The sequence below is a fragment of the Acinonyx jubatus genome, chromosome C1, assembly GCF_027475565.1.
Source record: "Acinonyx jubatus isolate Ajub_Pintada_27869175 chromosome C1, VMU_Ajub_asm_v1.0, whole genome shotgun sequence".
NCBI classification, from domain to species: Eukaryota; Metazoa; Chordata; class Mammalia; order Carnivora; family Felidae; genus Acinonyx; species Acinonyx jubatus.
Window position 1 is genome coordinate 157,183,696 of NC_069381.1, and position 25,547 is coordinate 157,209,242.

The 25,547-nt window shown below is 35.8% G+C and overlaps 1 protein-coding gene and 1 long non-coding RNA gene across 3 annotated transcripts in view; both read right to left on the bottom strand.

Moving 5' to 3' along the window:
- LOC128314062 (uncharacterized) overlaps positions 1-25,547 on the bottom strand; it is a 263,838-nt gene that overhangs the window by 133,233 nt on the left and 105,058 nt on the right. The gene's annotated exons all lie outside the window — the stretch shown is intronic.
- The window catches only part of TLK1 (tousled like kinase 1), a 196,332-nt gene that overhangs the window by 77,691 nt on the left and 93,094 nt on the right, over positions 1-25,547 (bottom strand). For both annotated transcript variants that reach the window (XM_053215268.1, XM_027055511.2), the window contains exon 3: positions 5,459-5,530. In XM_053215268.1, the coding sequence (XP_053071243.1) occupies positions 5,459-5,530 (72 nt within the window). The remainder of the gene's footprint in view (positions 1-5,458; positions 5,531-25,547) is intronic.

Here is a 25,547-nt window from a genome sequence, read left to right on the forward strand (position 1 = left end):
AATATATTCTAGGACATCCAAGAGGAGAGGGAGGGAGAAGAATTATGTTATTAGTATTCATTATAAATTCCAAATGAACTATACAATACATAATTTATCTTAGGATCTGGGGTAAGGCTGGGTGGGGACAGCAACTGCAAAGAATTTATAGAAAGTAGCAAAGGTCTTTGTGCTTAGTTAGAGAAGGGTCCTTCAAGAAGAACTGCAAACAGGTGAATAAAGGCAGATTTTAAAACTTAGAAAACACTGATAACCAAAGAATATGGGCTCCAATCTCTTATCCTCATAAAATAATCTGGACTCTCATCCGGCAGACAACGCACGTATATACTGTTTCTAACTCCTTGAGGCATTCTAAAACATTTAAAATAAGATGAACAGCCATCTCCCTCCATTCCCTACAAACTCCTTTTCTGGTCCGTCCCATAAAATTTTTATCATTCTCACACCCACAACCCATTCATGATTCTCTCCTTCAGCTGATAACCTCTATCTCACTGTGAAGTATGAGAAAGGTCTTTTGGTTGGAAGTTTGCCCATCAGGGGAAAGGATGTACCCAGTCAATTCTATCTACAATGAACCCAATCAACCCAGGGTCTGGATCTTGGCATTTCATACCACCTCAAAAAAAAAGTTTAAGTTTGATTCTATTTTCTCTCTTTACAGCACTTTTCTTGTCCCACTGTCACAGCTCTGCTATGAGCCCTTCCCTAGCACATAATATGTCAAGCCTGTTAAGACTCTAGATACCGTCTCCCTTCCTTTATCATCAAGATTCTGCCAAGAGTAGTCAATATTTGCTGTCACTATTTCCTCACTATCCAATGTCTCCTTAACAGACTATAATCTGGCATCTTGTTACCATTAGTCTACTAAAACTAAGCCTAAGTGACAATTCTTAGTCACTTTTTACAGTCATTATCCTGACTTCTGTGACATTTAATTCTCCTTATTATTCTTCTCCTCCACTTTCTCCTCTTTTTCTTCCCACTGTCTACTTGCTTACCAGACTACTATTCTTTCTCTAGCATACCTATCTCACCTGCTAACATTTCCTAGCATTACAAACACTATCAAGATGAGTTCAGCTACAGAAGCAGTTTTTAAACTTTTGGGTCTCAGGACTCCTCCACAAACTATTAAAAGTATTGAGGACCCCAAGAGCTTTTATTTATGTGGGCTATAATTATCAATATTTACTATTCTAGAAGTTAAAACTAAAAAAGTTTTGAGACACCAGAATATACAAGTCATCAGAGTGATGTCATCATGTGTCATTACACACTAGAAATTTTCACACTGTAAATTCATGAGAAAATGAAAAGTTAAAAGCCAAACATGTCTTAGCATTATTGTAAAAAAGGCAAATAATGTCTTAGCATTACTATACAAATTGTTGACCTTCAGAACCCTCTGAAAGAGTCTCAGAGACACCCCCTTCCCCATCCCCCACCCAGGAATCCTTTAACACTCAAGGATTTAACACCCACACCAAAAATTCCTCTAAGTCTTCATCTCTAACCTGACCTCTTTTCCTGAGCTCCAGATAGCTCCTACCACCTAACTGAAGTACCATCTTCATTTGGTCAGTTCACAGATATTCAAACTCACTGTTGTCCAGAATTTAATTCATTACCTTCTAGGCCAAATCTATGTATCTTCCTTCTGTGTTATCTATCTTCATCAAAGGCACTAACATTCACCTAGAGCCAGATAACTTTAAACAACCCTAGGTTCTTCCCTTTCCTTCTTTACCCTCATTCAGTCATCAAACCCTACTGATTCTACTTTTATAATCTAGTAGAATGTGAGAGCTTGTTAGAAATGCAAACCCCCCACTCCAGACCTAAAGGCATAAGGAACCGTTGGTAATTCACATGCACACTAAAATTTGAGAAGCATAAGCCTGGATGGTGATAATATCAATAACCAAAGTTAGAAAATCTGAAGGAGAAGGCAGAACCCAAAAGGTAAACTTGAGAACACTTTAATTAGCACCCTGCTCACTTTTTTCCCTCCTACTATTAAACTGTGGAGGTGAGCAGTTTCGTAAAGGTGGCAGTATTCCTTAACTAAATGATCTTCCCAACTTAGGTTTCTCCTCTCTCCCAACTCTATTCTCTGTACTGCCACCTGGGGGAGCCTTCCTCATCTCTACTTTGCATTTTGTTTCTCCTGCTTAAATGGCTCGCCATTATCTAGACCAAAGTCCAAATTCCTTAGTACAAAGAACAAGGGCTTTCAAACCCTGATTCCTACCAATCTTTCACCATCCTTGCATATCCTACCTACACCAGAAGTCTGCAAACCAGGTGAATCACACAGGCAGATTATGTTTTTTAAGTTTCTTGGGTGATCTAAAGTGCAGTTGGGGTTGAGAACCACTACACCACATCTTGAACAAAACTATTTGCCATGCTTCCAGGCAAAAGCAAAAAGCGTATCATAGTCTCTTTGCCTGCCTTCTCATACTTTGCCCTTGTGTTCTGGGATGAATTCATAGCCTTTCTAACAACTCAATCACCATCTCTTCTTTAAAGGAAGACTTCTCTTTTCTCCCCTCTTCTCCCCTGCAGGCAGATGGAATGGGAGGGTTCTTGCTCTTTGCTCCCATACCACCTTGTACTTCTATAATCTACACTGTTTATGAAGTAGTCTGTTCTACTAGACAATGATCTCATGTGAACACAGGGATTGTATCGTATCCATCTTTTATATTCTCTGTGCTTGGACACAGAGGCTAGAAGATAACAGATATGTAATAAATGCTTACTGAAAACACAACAAATTTTTGGAGCCTATCAAACAGACCTAGAATGATGTAAAAAAAAAAAAAAATGAAGCAAAAACAAGACCAATCTACTTCCTATCTACTAGGCAATTTCATTAACAAAGGGAAAAATCTCTGTTCTAAATTCTACATTTAGTAACAAAAAGCAAATCTATGTATGAAGTGATTCACATCTGAGCTGAAATGAAAAATTTCAGTTGAAGTAGATTCAAATCAGCCTAACAGTGAATATCAGATGCTTTCAGTTTTAACAGTACAAGGATGGAAAACAGAAGGGTTCTGGGTGTCTGAAAAGAGTACTGGGTAGGAGGAAAGAGCCCAACTGAAGAAACAAAAGCTCAAGATATATATTAATATGCATAAATAAAATGTGGAAATAAGTAACAGGAAGAAGGGCTAAAAGAATTGAGGATGCGGTAGGGTAGAGGTGGGTGGCAGAGAACTGCTATTTTTTTCTTTTCAAATAAACTTCTAGTATTGATTGTTCATAAAAACAAAAACTATTATTTAAGAAAACGTAATGGATCAAGGGATGGATTACCAAAAAAATAAAATGACACCAGAAGACAATGAAATACTACATAAACTTTACTACGAGGTGTATCAGGGAAAAAAAAAAGCAGTACTCCACCCTACAACTGTTTACTCCCAAAAACTTCATTTAAAGACCTACAAATACCTGTATTTTGAAGCGTGTAAAATTTCATCCCAAGGAAATTCATTAATTAAAGTATCTTAATATAGAAATAAAACCTGGAAACAATTTTCCAGATAAGTAGCTTCCTAAATGGTAAGACAAAAAAAATTCCTTCTTCAAATCTTAAGGAAAAAGTGTAAGCTCTAGATCTTTCCAATACTGGGCCACTTGACTTAATGATTAATTTTTTAAAATTCCAGATAAAGCTCCAAAATTTTAAGATTTTCTATTCCTTCCCCAAACGTCAAATTTTCTATACAAATTAAGCTAAGTATATGCAACGGTTAGCCAAATTGTACTTCACTGTAAATTACACTATGGTCTTAAAAGAAAAAATTTTAACTACAAATACAGCCAAAAGCAACTCTTAGAGTTCTTTAAAGGGAAGTGGTACTTTCTTATAGACTCGTTCTTTTGAAAGAATTGAAATACTCTATCTATGGCTTATATTGGGAGCATGGGTACCTATAAAGGGCATGGAAACATAGAACTACTTTAGGTGATCTAATTACTAAGTTTTGCCATTAACAAAATCTCTCAAAAATGTCAGATTTGGTGAAGAGAAAAGGGAAATATCTAAAACTATTTTATTACCCTTCATAACGTAACCGCCTATGAAAGAAAAGACATGTGAAATTACTAAATAGACCAAAATCTGGAAATATCAAGAAATGTTCCAAAGTCCAGGAGATATAAAGTGAAAACATTCTTGATGTAGCTTCTGAAAAGCTGTACTCTGACTAAATCTAAACCTACACTTTGTAAGGACTTAATGTAAATGTGCTAATTTGAGAACAAACTAAACTGCGATAATCTGGTGCTACGGGGGCTACTAACGCTTACCTCAAGGGAACCTACTGCAGATAAAGTCCCGTCACTTGCACAGTCCTTTCAGCTGCCTGCCAGTTGTCTCTGTGGAAGGGAAAGCCTGATGAGTGAAAACCCTATGCCACACTCCTCTGGAGTGTCAGGGTGCCTGCATAGAACTGCACAAAGCTGTCTACGTAGAGAGTCCTAGATGTTTTCAATAACACAGGACTTTAAAAGATGCCACCTTTGACATTCTCTTTCCATCAACAGCAAAACCAAATGGCTAAGAGTTACTAAATGCTAATGACCTACTGATATTATCAAAGAGATATATCTACACTAGCCCAAGTAGGAAAACGACTAAAATGGATCAAAGAGAAATAAGTTAACGTTGAAAGGAAAACACAAACACGCATACACACATACACACATACACACACACACGCATGCGTTGAAAAGTAACACAATGCTATAATCTGAGCAGAGGTTGTATCCACAAAAAGTGATGTTGTTGCATCAGCAAGTGAATGCTAAAACCCAAAGGACTTCCTATCTACATATGTCAAAAAAGATGCTATTAAGTACATCATGCCCATTGTTAACTATACCATGGATCCAAATGCCTACTTATAAAATCCCACGTATTTTCTTAGTGGGGTCAGTAAGTGGATGGGAGGGGAGAGGATTTTCCAGGTAGTTTTAAATATGAAAAGTGAAAAACAACAGCATGAAATTCCGCAAGAAATTTCCAAAAGAGAAAAAATATGTATATCTACATCTCAGTACACAAACCCTTACTCAGAACCAAACTAAGAGGGGAGTATAACAAAAAACAGTGGAAAACTGTAGTACATAGTTCAAAAACCACTTTCATCTACTAGAATTATAAATGGCCAGTAACTGTCTTCCATTAAGAACACTTATAACACTAATGTATAAGTTCAGCTACATAACCAAAGAAACTATATTTTCTTACTAATGCCAAATAGTCTTCAGTCTGAATACTGTGCTTCATAAGGCAGAACAAAAATGCTCCCATCAGAAACTTTAGCATTAATGCTTATTAGCACAAAGATGGGGGGGTGGGGAACTATTAAAAGAAAAAAGGTGATTCCAGCTTTTACTTTAATAGCACCATATTTAAAATGAAGTTACTTACCTCAGATTCTTTGTCACTTAAAGATCCCAAGCTTCCAAAACTGTGATTAGAACTTTCATTATTTGTTGAGGCCTGTTAAAGATTTTTAAAAAGGTAAAAATTAGGAATAATTTTAAATGAAACATACTACAAAAGGTAAACTATCTTCATAAGTGAAAATAAAGTATGATTCCTTTAAGCAAGGAAGTTAAATGAAGTAAAAATGAGAAATATCAACTTCTTAACACTATAAATATCTTGGAAAGTTTTATCAAGTCAATAAAGATCTGTATTTCAGGAACTGACTTGTTTTAGCTGACTTTTTAGAATACCAAATTCAAGAACAAAGGAACTGGGCTATTACTAGGATAACAAGATCCCTAAAATTAGTACCCAACATATAAAAAATGATGCTTCCTTAAAAAAAAAAAAAAGTATTATTTGTGCTCCTTAATTCCCTTCACAATCTCATCAAATTCTATTAAATACCATCCACACCGCTTTTCCTTTTTTTATATAAAACAAACCAGGCAATCCTTGGGGTTTTGTTTGTTTTGGTTTAGTCTTTTAAGAAAATTTCTTCCCATCTATACCATTTTAATTGCTTCAACCAAGAGTTTCTACATTTCCTTTAGTAATACTTTTTTAAGTTTATTTATTTTGAGAGAGTAGGGGAGGGGCAGGGAGAGAGGGAGAGAGAATCCCAAGCAGACTCCATGCTGTCAGCACACGGACCAATGCGAGGCTTGATCCCACAAACCATGACCTGATCGTGACCTGAGCCGAAGTTGGACGTTTAACCAACTGAGCCATGCAGGCACCCCTCCTTTATAATGTATTTTTAAATTTTTTTAAATGTTTATTTTTGAGAGAGACAGAGAGAGAGAGCGAGCAGGGAAGGGGCACAGAGGGAGACACAGAATCCAAAACAGGCTCCAGGCTTTGAGTTGTCAGCACAGAGCCCAACTCGGGGCTCGAATTCACAAACTGCAAGATCATGACCTGAGCTGAAGTCAGATGCTCAACCGACTGAGCCACACTGGCGACCCTCCATTATAATATTTTTAAACAGTGACGGGATGACATTTGCTATGTTTCCAATATGTTTCTATGATGCTCATTATTTTGTAGACTTTTTTGGACCATCAACTTTAGATCAGTGTCTTCCAGGAGTGTTCAGATCAGAGGATGACACACTATGGCATATTTATCAAAGATGATGCATGAATAACCTATGTGTACAGGCAGGCCAGTTGATATCCCTGTTTTTCTCCACTTTGTTAAGAGTAGGAGCTAATCCTACTGTTAAAAGGTTGGCTGATGACTCTTGAGTCCTTGCATACATGTCTAGTACTATGCTGGACAATGTAAAGGCTGTTTTCAACACAAACCAGCAGTGAAAGTCATTAAGATTCAAGCACTATTTGGAAGAAGGTATAATTAGAGCAAGATTATTAAACACCATAAACAGCCATTAAGAAGTGATAAATTAGATTCAGAAAGAAACAATGGAGGCTGTATCATGTTTTTGAAAATCCCCAAATCCTCAGATAAAAATATAAACCCCAAACCCACAGACAACATTTACAACAAAACTGGCTGACAAGGAATCTCCATGAATTCCCCCAAAAGAGAAGGCAGGGACAAATCACCAATAACCACAGAAAATGCATCATAGGAGAGGAAGCAAAAGGAAACAATGACAGATCTGAGAAGAGAGACTGAAAACAGCAATTTAAGTACAATGGCTGTCATTGGAAGGGTTTCTGTCCTTTCCAACAGGGATTAAGTATGGGAGGACCATGGTGAAGTGTGTGAAGAAGTTGGAGCAATCTAGCCTCTAGCTACGAACTCTTAACACATCCCTCATAAAGGTATCACAATGAGGATAAACTACTGGGTGCAGAATCAAAATTGAGCACAAGAGGTACAATGAAGATAAAGGAAAGAGAATGTTCAGATAAAAGTAAGGAAGGGAGCAAAACCTAGAAATTTCAGAAAGCAGATGCCACACTTTTGAAGAGTGCCCAAAAACAATAGCAGAGAGAGCTCTGTAAGAAAAGCCATTCTAAACCACAAAAATGTAAACAACCGAAAATGATGTAGGTCAATCCCATGAAGTTATCATAAGAAAAAGAAGAAAAAGGAAACATGGGATAACATCCTGATAGTAAAACCATACCAGGAATACATATCCACAAAAGAGTATGAAAACTATACCTACTATTTCAAAATGAGCTAAAAAACATTACAAAAATGACTCAAGACATGAAAGAACATAAAGCTGGTTTCAAAAAACTGAGATTTAAGGTTAACAGAACTCAGGAAAATATCAGAAATAAGAAAAAAAAGTTTCAGAAATGAAGATTAAGCCTGAATGAATGTAAGAGAAAATACATACATGTAATGCTTCAAGAGAACTAGAAGGTAAAAAGAAGAAACATTTCTGAAATTCAAATGAAGGGATAAAAAGGATTGAGAAGGCAACAACTAATGAAGCAATAAAAATTCAACATTCGGGTAAAATAAGTCTTTAAAGAATAATACCAGAAGAAAACAAATAGTAAGAAGTGTAATTCAAGAAAATCTCCTTGAAAATTAAAAAAAAAAAAAAAAAAGGAAACTACCAACAGAAAAGCACATTGTACACCTAAGAATACCAACCCAGAAAGCCAATATCAAATTTTTCTAAGGAAACACTATATGCTAAAAGAAAATGGATTAACATACTTAAGATATTCAAGAAAATATAAATGAAGAGTTTTATATTCAGTAAAATGGATTTTGGGGACGCGTGGATGGCTCAGTCAATTAAACATCTGATTCTTGATTTTCGGCTCAGGTCATGATCTCACAGTTCATGAGTTGGAGCCCGTCATTGGGCTCTGTGCTGGCAGGGTGGAACCTGCTTGGGATTTTCTCTCTCTCTCTCTGCCCCTCCCCTGCTCATGCTCTCTCTCTCTCTCTCAAAATAAATAAACTTAAATTTTTAAACTGATTTTTAACACATAGAAGGCACTGTAAACTGTTATCAAAATGTCGGAAATCAATACTGCTCCCATGAACCTTCCAAAAGAATCTAGAGAACAAGTATTAGATAACCAAAATGAACAGAATTTCAACCTAAAAACTAATGGGATGCAACATTATTTACTTGTTGATAAAGATTAAATGAGAAGTACAAGGAAGAGAGCATAAAATATAATGGCTAAAGCATGTCAAGTTGTTAATAATAAAATACTGTTTTAAAATAGGAGATGGAAGAGTATGGAAAGCACAAGCAAAAATGGTAATGGTGTTTGGTAATCACTTTGGTCACTATGATAATACAACTATTATTTTAAGACTGCTATGTGTAAGATATGGAAAGGACTGAATAACTATGTGCCTTCTATCATCTGCTTTATGTCCTTGAGAACCACAACTTTTAGTACAGAAGAAAGAAAATAGAGATGTTAAGTAAAAACCTTGTAAGTTCTGATTTGAATTGGAAGTATAAATATAAATTCATAAGGTGTTTTTAACTTTTACAACAAACAACAAAAAAATATAATGCAGATTCTGTAACAAGTAATAGAGTATCTCATCATACAAACATTCCCTCAGATAACTATATATTCTGGAAAAAAAAATAAAAAAACAACTACCTGAAGGTATCTGAGCAACCAAAAGTAGGCAGAATCTGGATAGGATATAATATCTGGAAGAAAGGAATAGAACTGGGTGGGTTTCCTATTTCTACAGCTTTCACCTGAAGAAAGGTCCTAGTCTGAACAGCACAGAACAGCTGGAACTTGGATCAAAATATGCAGTCTTACCGGCCTGAAAAAACAGAGGTTGGAGCTATTGCAACAGCTGGAAAGTGAGAGGGCATACGCTGGAGGAGAAATAACCACAAAACAGAATCCCATATTCTACATATTAACTCTACCCATGTCTATGGCTGGTCACTTATACATGGGTGAAACAGACTCTAAGCAGTCCAAATAAGGCTACAATAACTAAACAGAATAGTCAGCCACTGTCTCCTGTGGGGAGAGACAGCCCGGATGGAGTTTAGTCCAGCCAAAGTAACTGCTTGTTAACACAAATAATTTGTTAACACAAATAATGACCAAAAAATCAACTTTCTCCAGAAGAAGACACCAAACCCCACAGTCACTATAATGTATCATTTACACTGTAAAGGATATAATACAAAATTCTTAAACATAAAAAGAAACAAGAAAATGTGATACATACTCAAGAGAAAAGACAATCAATAGAGACCAACCGCAAGTAACCCAGATACTGAAATTAGCAACAATCTCAAAGCAGCTACTGTAAGTATGCTCAAGATGACAAAGGAAAATATGCTTGTAATAAATGAACAAATTAGAACTTTAAGCAGAGAAATATAAAAAAGAACCAAATGGAAATTCCATAACTGAAAAATTCACTCTCTAAAATAAAAAATTCAATGAATGCGCTTAATAGCAAAATGGAGAAAGTACTGAAAAGATAAAAAAATTACTCAAACTATATAGAGAAAAAAATATTTAAAAAGAGTTGGCTCTTGGACACTGAAGCAGTCTAACAAAAATTTACTTGGAGTCATAGGAGAGGAAAAGGGGCAGAAAAAATATGTGAAGAACAGCCAGAAAATTCCAAAATTTGGTTAAAGACATAAATGTACAGATTGGAGCAGCTCACTGATTTCTCCAAACGGAAATACAAAGAAAACCATAACTATGTACATTATAGTCAAACTACTGAAAACCAAAACTAAAGAAAAAAATCTTACCACAGTAAGATATCACCTCACACCTATTAGGATGGCCATTACCAAAAAGACAAGAAATAACATGTTGCCAAAGATGTGAAGAAAAGGGAACCCTTGGCCACTGTTGGTAGGAACGTAAACTAGTACAATTCAGAACATTTCATCCTAAAGCAGCAGAATATACATTCTTCTCCAGTGCACATGGAATGTTCTCCACAACAGACCACGTACTGGGACACAAATCATCTTTCAACAAGTACAGAAAGATCGATATCATACCGTGCATATTTTCAGACCACAACACTATGAAATTCAAAATCAACCACAAGAAAAAATTTGGAAAGGTAACAAATACTTGGAGACTAAAGAACATCCTACTAAAGAATGAATGGGCGGGGCGCCTGGGTGGCTCAGTCGTTGAGCGTCCGACTTCGGCTCAGGTCATGATCTCACACTCCGTGAGTTCGAGCCCCATGTCGGGCTCTGTGCTGACAGCTCAGAGCCTGGAGCCTGCTTCAGATTCTGTGTCTCCCCCTCTCTCTGCCCCTCCCCTGCTCATGCTCTGTCTCTGTCTCAAAAATAAATTTAAAAAACATTAAAAAAAAAAAATGAATGAATGGGCTAATCAAGAAGTTAAAGAGGAAATTAAAAAGTTCATGGATGCCAATGAAAATGATAACACCACAACCCAAAACCTCTGGGACGCAGCAAAGGCGGTCATAAGAGGGAAATATATAGCAATCCAGGCCTTCCTAAAGAAGGAAGAAAGATCTCAGGTACACAACCTAACCTTATGCCTTAAAGAGCTGTAAAAAGAACAGCAAATAAAACTCAAAACCAGCAGAAGACAGGAAATTATTAATAAAGATCAGAGCAGAAATTAATGCTATCGAAACCAAAAAAACCCAGTAGAACAGATCAATGAAACCAGAAGCTGGTTCTTTGAAAGAATTAACAAAATTGATAAACCACTGGCCAGTTTGATCAAAAAGAAAAAGGAAAGGACCCAAATAAATAAAATCAAGAATGAAAGAGGAGAGGAACATAAACTAGTACAGCCACTATGGAAAATAGTATGGAGTAAGGTAACTGGATGACTCAGTCAGTGGAGCATGCAGCTCAAGATCTCAGGGTTAAGAGTTCGCTGGGTACAGAGATTACTTAAATAAACTTAAGGAAAAAAAAAAAGACAAGTATGGAGGTTCCTCAAAAATATTAAAAAATGCAATTACCAGGGGCACCTGGGTGGCTCAGTCAGTTAAGCTCCCAGCTCTTGATTTTGGCTCAGATCATGATCTTACAGTTCATGGGACTGAGCCCTATGTTGGGCTCTACACTGACAACACAGGGCATGCTTGGGATTCTCTCTCTCCTCTTCTCTCTCTGCCCCTCCCCTGTTCTCACATCTGCCCACTCACTCTCTCTCTCAAAATAAATAAATAAACTTAAATATATATATATATGTGTGTGTGTGTATATATATATATATGTGTGTATATATATGTGTATATATATATATATACACATATATATATATATATATATAATTACCATACAATCCAGCAATTCCACTTCTGGGTATTCATCCAATGAAAATCAAACACTAATGCAAAAAGTTATCTGATCAGCAAAACTGAAAAGCAACCAACAGACTGAGAGAAGGTATTTGTAAATGACATGTAAGATAAAGGGTTAGTATCCAAATCTATAAAGAACTTATCAAATTCAACACCCAAAGAAAACAAATAATCCAGTGAAGAAATGGGCAAAAGACATGAATAGACACTTCTCCAAAGAAGACATCCAGATGGCTAACAGACACATGAAAAGATGCTCAACATCACTTATCATCAGTGAAACACCAAACAAAACTACAATGAGATACCACCTCACACCTGTCAGGATGGCTAACATTAACAGCTCTGGCAACAACAGATGTTGGCGAGGATGCAGAGAAAGAGGAACCCTTTTGCACTGCTGGTGGGACTGCAAACCGAAGCAGCCACTCTGGAAAAACAGTATGGAGGTTCCTCAAAAAATTAAAAAGTTATTTTACAACCCAGCAATTGCACTACTAGGTATTTACCAAAGGATACAGGTGTGCTGTTTTGAAGGGGCACATGCACCCCAACATTTATAGCAGTAATTCTGACAACAGCCAAAGTATGGAAAGAGCCCAAATGTCCATTGAATGATGAATGGATAAAGAAAATGTGACATATATACAATGGAATATTACTCAGTGACCAATTCTTGCCATTTGCAAGAATGGAATTAAAGTGTATTATGCTAATGTATTATTTGTCAAAGAAAGACAAATATATGACTTCACTCATATATGGAATTTAAGATACAAAACAGATGAACATAAGGGAAGGGAAGCAAAAAATGTAAAATAGGGAGATAAACCGTAAGAGACTCTTAAATTACACAGAATAAACTGAGGGTTGCTGGAAGGGTGTTGGCTGGAGGAATGGGCAAGGGGCATTAAGGAGGACACTTGTTGGGATTAGCACTGGATGTGACACATAAGTGACCAATCACTAAATTCTATTCCTGAAGTCATTATTACTGAAACCATATTAACTAACTTGGATTTAAATTAAGAAAAAAAAAAAAGTGTGCTTGTGATGAGCACTGGGTGTTGTATGGAGTGTTAAATCACCAAATTGTACACCTAAAACTAACATTACACTGTATGCTAACTGGAATTTGAATAAAAACTTTAGTTAAAAAAAAAAGAAGAATTATCTGCACCCCATGTCCGCTACAGCATTATTTACAATAGCCAAGACATGGAAGCAACCAAAGTGTCCATCAATGGAAGACTGGATAAAGAAAATGTGGTGTATATATACACAAGGGAATATACTCAGCGATTAAAAAAAAGGAAAGAAATCTTGCCATTCACAACAACATGGATGGACCCGTCAGGGCATATGCTAAGTGAAATAAGTCAAAGGCAGACCAAAGTTTATGATCTCACTTATATGTGGAATTTTAAAAAATAAACAAAACCCCCTAAAACCCAAGCACACAGACACAGAGAATAGATTAGTGGTTCCCAGAGGCAGGGGATGGGGGTGGGTGAAATGGATAAACAAGTCAAAAGATACAAATTTCCAGTTATAAAATAAGTAAGTGCTGGGATGAACAGTATGGGGACTACAGTTAATAATACTGTATTCCATATTTGAAAAATGTTAAGAGATTAATTCTAAAAAGTTCTCATCACCAAAAAAGAATTGTAACTGTGTGGTGATATTTTCACTAGATTTACTGCGATGATCATTTTGTGATATATACAAATATGATATGTATATTATACATGTATATATAATATATATACAAGTATGTTGTAGTATGCATGAAACTAACATAATGTGATATGTCAATTACACCTCAATAAAAAATTAATCCACTAAAAATTTTTAAAAAGAAAAAAATCTTGGGGCACTGGCTGGCTCAGTTGGTGCAGTGTGCCACTCTTGATTTCAGGGTTGTGAGTTTGAGCCCCATATTAAGATGCAGAGATTACTTAAAATCCTAAAATATATATATAAAGAGAAAGAAAAAAATGTTGAAAGCAGCCAGAGAAAGCTAACATATTGTATACATAAGGACAAAAAAGGGTACGACTGACTACTATCTCGTCATCATAAATACTGCAAGCCAGATTTAATCTCTGGAAATGATGAGCCAGAACTATGGATTTAGGCACATCCGGTACACCTGAGGCACTAGAAGGTATTAAAAGCAAGTCTAGGGGCGCCTGGGTGGCGGAGTCGGTTAAGCGTCCGACTTCAGCCAGGTCACGATCTCGCGGTCCGGGAGTTCGAGCCCCGCGTCAGGCTCTGGGCTGATGGCTCAGAGCCTGGAGCCTGTTTCCGATTCTGTGTCTCCCTCTCTCTCTGCCCCTCCCCCGTTCATGCTCTCTCTCTCTCTGTCCCAAAAATAAATAAACGTTGAAAAAATTAAAAAAAAAAAAAAAAAAGCAAGTCTACACACTAACTGAAGAGAACCTTAGCCCTCTTTCCATGCTCAATTCTATAAAGTTAGCAACCAAACTTACACTCCACAGATAGAAGACTATAGACTTTCTCTCTAAAAAAAACAGCATCTCAAGATATAAGACCTATAGATATGAAGAATTAAAAATCTCTCAGAAAAATGACCCAATCATGTCATCCTACTACAAAACCTATTGGTCAATAAACCTCCCTACTCATACAAAGCTTCCAGTAAGTGTTTCACTGCCTGGGCGCCTGGGTGGCTTAGTCAGTTAAGCATCCAACTTTGGCTCAGGTCATGATCTTGCAGTTCATGAGTTCTAGCCCCATGTGGGGCTCTGTGCTGACAGTTCAGAGCCTGGGGCCTGCTTCTGATTCTATGTCTCCTACCTCTCTCTGCCCCTCCCCTGTTCATGCTCTGTCTCTCTCTCAAAAATAAATAAACATTAAAAAATAAAATGTGCTTCAGTGTCTAAAGCATGTACATGAACAAAGCCCAGTATCACCAGATATGTGAAGAGATACAAACAAAAAATATAAAGAAACTGGTAAGAAATAAAGAAATAAACTTCACACAAAAATAATACCACTATTAAATATCCTAGGATAGCAAACTAAAAATGAAAAAAAAAAAAAACAAAACAAAACCCTCCTGGCAAAAGAAAATACTATAGCTAAAAATGAAAGAAGAAAATGGATGGATTCAAAGACAAAGCTGAAGCAATCCTCCCAGAAAAAGACCAAAAAAATTCAAAGAAAAAAGAAAACTAGAGAATCTATCCAAGAGGTCCTGGTTCAAATGATGTGAGTTCCAGAAAAAAGGACAAGAAAATCAAGGAGCTGAAATTATCAAAGAAATAATTCAAGAAATTTTTCTAGAACTGGAAAACATGAATTTCTGCATTGAAGGACATACTTTTGACCAAGCACCTGGCTCAAGGAAGAGCCACACCAAAACATATTGTAATAAAATATGTTAAATGCCAGGGATTAAAGACAAGATCCTAAAAGCGTTTAGGGGGAAATAAACAGGTTACTTACAAAGGATCAGGAATCAGAATGGCATTGGAATGCTCAGCAGTAACACTGGAAGCTAGAAGGCAATGGAACAATACCTTCAAAATTCTAATAAAATGATTTCCAACCTAGAATTCTACGTGCAAACAACCAAAGGGAAGAAGAGAATATGCAAGGTTTCAAAAATCTGCCTACTCATTTACCTTTCCTCAGGAAATAACTAGAGAATCTGTTCCACCAAAGCAAAGGAGTAAACCAAGAAAGATGAAGAGATGGCATACAGAAAGCAGAGCTCACAGGACAGACACAAATGGAATTCCCACGATGGTCAAGAAGGTAGATTCCAGGATGACAGGCATCCAGCAGAAAGAGAGAGCAACTATCTTAACAAAAGAGCTACAAAATTTCAGGGAGGATGTCTAAATAAAAAAATAATAACAAAAACTTGTATGTGAAAATAATGAGAGATCTGCACACCTCTGCTGGAGAGTATTTGGATGCTTCCACTAAATACTAAAAAACTAAAGATATAAATCAACTATTAACTCCGGTGAAAACAGAAAATTGTATAAAAGAAGAAATGTAATCATGGAGCCTTCACAGCTGTGAATAAAATTTACACAGTCATACTGTAAATAATGAAATAACAATCAATCCCAAAATTGCAGTACTGTCTATCTAAGTTAGGATGGAGTCAGGGAAATGTGAATATTTTTATAGAGGTAGAGGGTTGGGTCATTTGGAAGAGTTAATGCCTCATCTTCTATGATACGAAGTCAATAGGCATGCCTGGGTGGTTCAGTCTGTTAAAGCGTCCAAATCTTGATTTCCACTCAGGTCATGATCTCACCGTTTGTGAGATGGGGCTCCGCACTGGGTTCTGTGCTGTCAGGGCAGAGCCTGCGTGGGATTCTCTCTGCCCCTCCCCCGACTCATGCCTGCTCTCCCTCCCTCAAAATAGGTGAACACACACACACACACACACACACACACACACACACACACACACGCGCGCGCGGGAAGTATTAAATATCTAAAACTGAAAAAGACAAAGAACCAAGAACAAAGAACCTATATTTATTATATAACCTTACTTAGAAATACAAATAAAACAAAACCTGCGATAAAAAGCTGTAAGATAAGGATCACTTCTGTGAAGAATGAATATAGGGTTGGAAGAACAGTACATAGTTCTACTACTTTTCATTACAGGTCGGGTAGAACAATTTGGCTTTGGCAACTCTGACCATGGATTACATGTCTTTTTCTTCTTGGTTTGTAGGAATTCTTCACATAATTCTCAATATGAATCTTCTATGACTTGCCTCTTCACTCATCTTACTGGTGTCATTTAAACATAGTTACATTTATTAAATCTTTTCACTTTATGGTTAGTGCCTTTTGTGGTACACTTATGAAATCTGTCATTCTTATTAAATATTTATTGTTTTACTTTTCATATTTAGATCTTCAAGTCACCTATTACTGATTTTTGTATGATGGTAAGAGTTGAGGGTCAAGAATCATTTTTCCCCATATGTATATTCAACTGATCCATCATCTATTATAAAAGACTATCCCTTTCCCCACTGCACTGTGGAACTACCTTTATCATATATCTAGTTACTATATATAAATGGATCTGTTGCTGGACTCCATTCTGTTCCATTAGTCTATTTTTCTTTTCCCATGCTACTATCACAGTGACTTAATTCCACTCCTTGATATACACCTAAAAAACCTGAAGAAAACCTGTACCAGAGTTTTCAAAGCAGTTGTACCAGTGTTAATTCAAAGACTATTCACATCAAAAAATAGAAACAAGTCAAATATCCAACAACTGATGAATGGATAAACAAAACTTAATACATCAATACAATGGAATATTTAGTCATAAAAAGGAATTAAGTACTAATATATGCTATAATATTCATGAACTGTGAAAACATTATGCTAGGTGAAAAACACACACACACACACACAAAATGGTACATACTGTATATTTCCCTTTATAGAAATGTTCAGAATAGGCAAGTCCATAGAGACAGAAAGTAGACACAAAATGCTGTATTTGTATGAATCCATTTGTATGAAATGTTCAGAAGAGGCAAACCCATAGAGACCGGTAAGACTAATGGTTGCCAGGGGCTAAAGTGTAGGGTAGGAGAGCAGAACGGGGAACTGCCGCTAACGTGTAGGGGGTTTCTTTTTCGGGTGATAAAAATATTCTCGAATTAGAGAGTGGTGATAGCCACATAATTGTGATATACTGAAACCCCCTGAAATGTACACTTTAAAATGGGTCAATTTTATGGTATGTGAATTATATCTCAATACAAAAAGATTTTATAAAAGTTTCACATTATTGAGGAGAAAGGAACACAGAAGGAGGAAGAAAGCTTGGTAAAACCTAGTATATAATCACTTATACACTCAGATACATAGTTATACACACATGGCAAGCACACACTCAGACTTTCAAAGCCTTCAAAGCAGATTTGGTGGGGCAAACACTCATGAGGTATTTTTTAAAATATAAAAACAACACAGGCACATGGAAAAAAATTTCATTACCGAAACATAAATTTCTCCTCCCATGCTAGTCCCGATACTGAGGCAACCATTTTTTTAAAAACTATTTTTAATGCAATTTTTGAATAAGCAATACAAACAGGCTACTTTACTTTCTTATTATCTTTCTAGAGGTTATCTGTCTACACTAACAAATCAAACATACAAACTTGGTTCCTTCCTTCTCACACAAAAAATAACATTATGCAGACTATCCTGCATTTCTTTCTTTTGTCTTAGTAGAGACTGGGAAATTCCTAATCAACATACAATAAATTTTTCATTCCTTTTTTCTTTTGCTAATTTCTTTCTTTCAAACAGGGGCAGAGTATTCTACTGTATGTACCTCTATTTCAGTAAGTCCTTTATTGACTCTGCCATGAATGATGAAGAATTTAGTTCACTGGCACCACAGCTTCCCCTTCTTCCTGATATATTTGCATTTTTTATTTTACATTTTTCAAATGGTTACCTTACCCTTAAATATACACAATTTTTAAGTTCTTTAAACCATGTGTGACTCCTCACTATATAAGAAAATAAATCTTTATATTTAGCTCCTTTTCCTGACATGACAGCCACACAATAACTTTTACATCAGTCCATAACGTTTACCTTTACCTTCTATTTGTAACCCCACAACAGAGTCACAAACTCATGCCATAAGGATCTGGGACAAGTAAAATAAGCAGGTGAAGCAGGCTTGGGCTAAGATAAAAGAAGTAGAACATGATGGAATAAAAGTTCTCTCTCTCTCTACAGTCAATTTTTGTATTAGCTGTGAACACGGAATTAAGTGAATGCTGAATCATCGCCACTTAGGGAAATACACAGTTAGGGTCCTGTAAGCTTCTCATCACATTTTTTGTTAATTAATACATAATCTTGTTTTGTATAAAAGTGTGTTTCTGTTTTAAGATGCCTTATTTAATATATATTGTTGATTCATTCACACCGAATTCACAGCTAACAGTACTATAACTCCTGCTTGAACAAAGCTTACATAATAACACATGTATTTTGTCCCTAGGGCATATCACAGCCTTCTTGTGCTTAGAACACTAGATAGCAACTCAGCAATACTACCCCTGGGGGCCATTTTAAACAGCAAAATTACCAATAAAAAGCACAAAAAAGTGAAAACATGGCACTGAGTAAACTGTGAAAAGAACACTTGTTTAAAGTATGAGAGCTGAAACACGGAGTGTTGTTTTGTTCAGCCTCAGGCAGCTCAAATTTTCCAACACTGCACATGCACAGGTCCTTGAATGATTGGCAAAAGCAATCTGAGTTTTGATTTTGAGGTTACAAATAAATGTTAGCAAGTAGGTGAATTTGCAATTACAAAATCCTCAAATAAAGAGGACTATTGTATGTGTGTTCATTATCTATCAAATCAAGCATATAGATTATATTGTGCAAACTGCAAATCCTGTATAGCCTACTGTTATATATATGTGTGTATATACACACACACACACGTATATATATATATATATATACACACATATACGCATCTATACATATATATGTACATATATATAACTGAACAGTCAAAATTTCAAAGAATTTAAAATTTAAAAGAATTAAAATCCTTCACTATAATTACACTTTAATAGATTCACCATGTATTTTTAGAACTGTATGACATGTGAAAGTTTATAATTGTCATATCTTCCTTATGGATTATTAGTCCTTAAAGAGTATCTATCTTTGTACCATTCAGGCTTTTGTTCCTCAAGAATAGGCTTAGTACTATTGCTGATGCTAGAAATATAGCAATGAAAAAAAAAAAAGACTTAACTCCAAGGCTTATGGAGTTTAACACTGTACAAGAAAGGAAACAAACAAACAAATATCTAGTAGTATGTAAGGAAATAGAAAATTAGAAATTAGGTGGAGAAAGGGGGAGAGTGATATAGCTATCTTCTTACATAGAGCAGACAGAGAAAGCCTCTTTGAAGAGGTGACACCTGAGCAAACATCTGAACGACGGATGGGAGAAGTATGTTTGAGACAAGTGGCAAATATAACAATGTGGGCATAGTGGAATGGCTGTTAGTTGAATAAGGTATTTAGTCTAAAGTTAGATCAGAAGGTCTTATTACAGTGTGATGAAGACATTTAATTTTATTTTAAATGTGATGGGAAGTCTCTGGAAGGCTCCGAGTTGGGGAGAAACTGATCTCAAATTTATATTTAATTGTTCTCCATGATTATCTGAAATATCTTCTTTTCAGTTATTTCCAATCTTTGTCATTTTTGGGAAATGCTTCTTGTCAACAGTCTATAGATGGAGTCTCATTTGTTGTGATAATATATACTTGGCTTTATGCTTTCCACATTATGTAATAGCTTAAAATAGAATTTTTTGTTTCTTTTTTCTCTCCCTCACTTTTATTGGATTATTTCTTTTTATTCCACCTTCTACACCCTGTCACAGTAATTTAAAAGTTCTATTTACAGTATCTCTGTTGCCTATACTTATTACTTTCCTACTTTTAAGCAAACATACCTCAATATAGACAAATTTATGATTACTCCATACTCTTAAACAACTTTCTTACCTTTCTCCCATTCCTCCTCTCCCAGAGCACCATCACTATCAGAATTGTGATCCTTGTGCTTTTACTTCCACATTATCAACTCCTGGTTTACCATTATTAAAATTGCCTACCCAACAATACTGCATTTCACAGGCACATTATCACCAGCAATTTGTATAAAATCATTGTAACAGTCATTGATCAACAGTATTTTACATTCTGTAGCTTCATCTATATTTGTTTTTAAATTTAAATGGATATTTTAAAAATGGAAGGCTACGCACAAAGAACAGTAAGCCAACATTAATTCATCATCCAACACAGAACCCATACTCAAATTTCCTGAGCTGTCTCAAAAAACATTCTTTATAACTAATTTTCTCCCAATTCAGGAGCCAATTGGGATTCACAGATTCACAGACTGCATCTGGCTATGTCTCTTTCACTTCAATCAATCTAGACAGAACAGTTCCTCCACATCTCTTCATTCTTCATGGGACTGAATACTTTGAAGAGTCCAGGCCAGTTGTCCAGCAGGATGTTGCAGGAGTATTTTATCATGACTAAATTCAAATAAAATTTTTCCACTATGGAGAAAAGAAAATTCCACTATGAAAACTATAGGGCTTCCTCTTGTTGCATCTCCTCAGAGTGCACCTAATTAACGTCAGACTGTCTGTGTCACTACCAATAAAAAATTTGACCTTGATTATGGTGGTGACTAACAAATCTCTCCATTTTAAATACCCATTTTCTCTTCTGTAATAAATAACTCATCTATAGGGTGAAATTTGAGACCCTGAAAATACACTAGTCTCTGAAACATTTCACTAAATGATTTTAACATCCACTGATAATCCTTGCCTTAAATAATAATTACGCTAGGGAATACTGAATGTTGACTTCCTGATTCCACATTCCTTCTACATTAGCTGACATTCTTCCAAAAGACTACCACATAACAACAAGCATACCTAGCTTGGTTCCTAAGTACCATTCCCCACCGAAATGAAGCACAGCTCCCTCAGAGAAAAGTCCGTTCACATTCACTGAAGAGACCACAGTGATATTAGAGAAAGATGGTAGGGGCTTGTGTACACACAAGCAAATTTTCACAAAAATGATTACATCTCTTAAATCTGGATAAAGAATATGCAAGTATTCTTTGTACGGTATTTTCAATTTTCTATAGGCATAATATTTTTTCAAAGTGAAAAGTTATTTAAAAAATAGGGGCTGGGTGGGAAATCCTGCAGGAATACACGAATATCAGTTTGAGTATAAATATAATTAATATAAACAATATAATTAGTATAAATATACACATGAGTATAGAGTATCATCATAATACTAAAAATAGAACATGTAATCTCAAAACATCAGGAAAAATTCCATCTGTCCAATGGAAAGCAAGGGATAGAAGGAAATAAAAGTAAAGTATAATTAGAAGACACTGGACAATAGACAGCAGAGCCAAGTCAGAAAATAACAATAGTTACAATAAATATAATGGACTAAACCCACCATTTAACAGGTAAAAACACTAATATTCTATCAAAAAAGACATGCAGTTGGGGTGCCTGGATGGTTAAGTGTCTGACTTCAGCTCAAGTCATGATCTCACGGATCATGAGTTCAAGCCCCACATTGGACTCTGTGCTGACAGCTCAGAGCCTGGAGCCTGTTTCAGATTCTGTGTCTCCCTCTCTCTCTTCCCCTCCCCTGCTATCAAAACTAAACAAACATTAAAAAAAAAAAAAAAAAAAGACATGTGGTCTAAAAGAAATACAATTAAAACGAGTAAAAATAAAATAGAAAAACATATACCCATATATCTAAGACAAAAATGAACCAAAAGAAGGCCGAAAATAGTAAGATTTGAAAAAAACAAATAATTAAGGAAAAAATAATTAGTTATAAAAAGAACAGAATAAGATGTATGCATGTAAAAATACAGCCTCGGGGTGCCTGGGTGGCGCAGTCGGTTAAGCGTCCGACTTCAGCCAGGTCACGATCTCGCGGCCCGTGAGTTCGAGCCCCGCGTCGGGCTCTGCGCTGATGGCTCAGAGCCTGGAGCCTGTTTCCGATTCTGTGTCTCCCTCTCTCTCTGACCCTCCCCCGTTCATGCTCTGTCTCTCTCTGTCCCAAAAATAAATAAACGTTGGGAAAAAAAAAATACAGCCTCAAAATATTAAGCAAATGTTGATAAACTGCAAGCTGAAATACATAAATCAATAATCACAGCTAATGATCTTTTTTTTTATTGAAGTGCAGTTGACACACAATGTTACATCAGTTTCAGGTGTACAACATAGGACTGGACAACTCTATATGTTATGCTATGGTCACCACAAGTGTAGCTGCCATCTGTCACCATACAATGCTATTACAATACCACTGACTATATTCCTTATACAGCTAATGATTTTAATACACCACTCAGGGAAAAGGTCAAGCTGACAGTACAAGGAAATATCTAAGATCTGAACAAATAAAATTAAGAGTTATTAGATATGAAGTGTTTATAAAATAGGGCGCACTTCAAGAATTAATGTCATACAAACTGTATTTTCAAAATGTAATGCAATAAATTAGAAATCCGCAACAAAAGAATAGCTTAAAACATCCCACATTAATAACCCTTGTGTTAAAAAGGAAATAAAGGTGGGGCACCTGGCTAGCTCAGTAGTTGGAGCATGTGACTCTTCATCTTGGGATTGTGAGTGTGAGCCCCACATTGGGGATAGAGCTTACTTAAAAAAAAAAAAAAAAAGTAGAATAAGCATTATAATATGTAGCCTTTTGAATCTGGCTTCTTTTAAAAGTCAGCATAATGCATCCATTTGAGATTCATCCATGTTGTTGCAGGTCGTCATCAACTGCTAAATAGTATTCCATTGTACAAATATATATATCACACTTTTTAATCCATTTCTTAGATGAGGAACATTTGGGTTGCTTACAATATTTTGAAAATTACAAATAAAGCTTTTCCTTCCTTTCAGATTTGACAGCTGCTTATGTGGTATAAATACCACTCAAAACAATATAGAGGATTTGCATTTCTGAAGGCCCTGACCAATAAAAAGAAAAAATACATACATGAGGTGTGAGAAATAAAATGATTTTTGAAAGAATATTATTTGTTAGAGAATCAACAAACTGTTACAACCAAAAAAAAAAACAAAAAACAAAAAACCAACAACAACAAGACTGCTACGTACAAGACCAAACTATAAAACTCAAAAACCTCCAAGGTCACCTGGGTGGCTCAGTTGGTTAATCAATCCAACTTCAGCTCAGGTCATGATCTCACAATTCCTAAGTTTGAGGCCCCCAATGGGCTCCACGCTGACAGTGCAGAGCCCTCTTAGGATTCTCTCTCTCCTTCTTTCTCTTTACTCTTTCTCTTTCTCTTTCCTCCCTCAATTAATCTATAAATTCAATGTATTCAAAATAAGAATTCTACTTGAATCTTTTAAGGATAAAAATACAAATAAACCATTATATAAAAATTCCCAAATGTTAACAAGCAAGTGAAGAGATACTCAAATTTTTTATGAGGGAATAAAGATCCATAAATAACTAACTCAACCTTAGAAAAGAAGATTAAAGAAGAGACTTGCTTTACCATATAAAAAAAACATACAAAAATACAACAGTATTTTTTTTTAATGTGATACTGGGACAGGAACACAGACCACTAGAATGTAAGAGAAACCTCAGACAGATCCACCTAAAGACATGGCAACTTAACATACACGATAACGGTGGCATCACCAATCAATAGAAAAATACGGATGATTTAAGAAGTCTTGTGGAGAAAACTGGTTCACTAGATGGTGAAAAATAAAACTGGGCCCTATCAATACTATATAAAAGATAGGGCCTAAAGTGCAAATATGACAGTAAAACTATAAAATTAACAGAAGAATCTGTAGAATTATCTTTGTAGCCCAGGGGTGGGGAAGATGTATTTAACTCTTAAAATACTTCATGGTCCACTGGACCCAATTTCAGTGTTTGAGCTTTTTTTGAGTAGTTCTAGCTATTTGTAAAAATTGGTACTTTGGGACTTTTATTCTTTCTCAGAGCTCATCCAAAGCATAAAAATAAAATTTATTTTTAATAGAATAAAATGCATTCTATCTGGTCATTAATCACCAAACATCCAATGGACCTTGTCACAAATTTAAAATACATTATGTGATCTTATGGGTCTAATTTTTCCTATATTTTGTTATTACATCATCCTCGAATTACTTCATCATTACTCACCATTGTTCATCAATTATTCCCAACTATGCTGAAACAACCAAAAATCATTAAAAAAATAGAATGATGATACGATAGGCAGAATAATGAACCTCCAATGATGCTCACACCCTAATCCCTACAACCTGTGAATGTTACCTTATATGGCAAAAAGGACTTTGTACATGTAAGGGTAAGAACTTTGAATTGGGGAAATTACGCCAGACTATCCAGATGGGCATGAGCCCAATTCTAATCACATGAATACTTAAGTGAAGAACCTTTCAAGACTGATCAGAGGGAGATGTGACTTCCAAAGAACAGTGAGAGAGATGTATGACTGCTGGCTTTGAAGACGGAGGAAGGAGACCACCAGCCAAGAAATTTAGGCAGGCTCTAGAGGCTAGAAAAGGCAGGGAAAATTATCCCCACCTAGAGCCTCCACAGAAGGAATCCAGTCCTCCACACACCTTGATTCTAACCCTATGAGACCAATGTCAGACTTCTGACCTTCACAACTTTTAAGAAAATAAATGTCTGTTGTTTTAAGCAACTCTGGTAATTTTTTACGGTAGAAATAGAAAAACAATACAGAGTTAATGACCTAAAAGAGTGACGCAATAGTGAAATAAATTATCATCTTTCAGTTATCTTCTTGTCTTGCCCAAAGTACTGCACCATCTTCCAAGAACATATGAAAGACTGGAGACATCACTGCAGACTGATTTTAGATTGCACTGACTCCAGTGGAGAATCAAGAAATTTTCATCTTCCACCCAAGATGGTCAAGAGAAGAAAATGACAGAAGACATTTTATAATTAATTATAAGACAAATCAGAAAACAAAGAGATAACACCTCTAGATTCTAAAACTGATGGCAATGACCATATAAAATCTCAGTCAGTGAATGTTATTACCCGAGATGAATTTTCCCAAATTCAAGAATCAA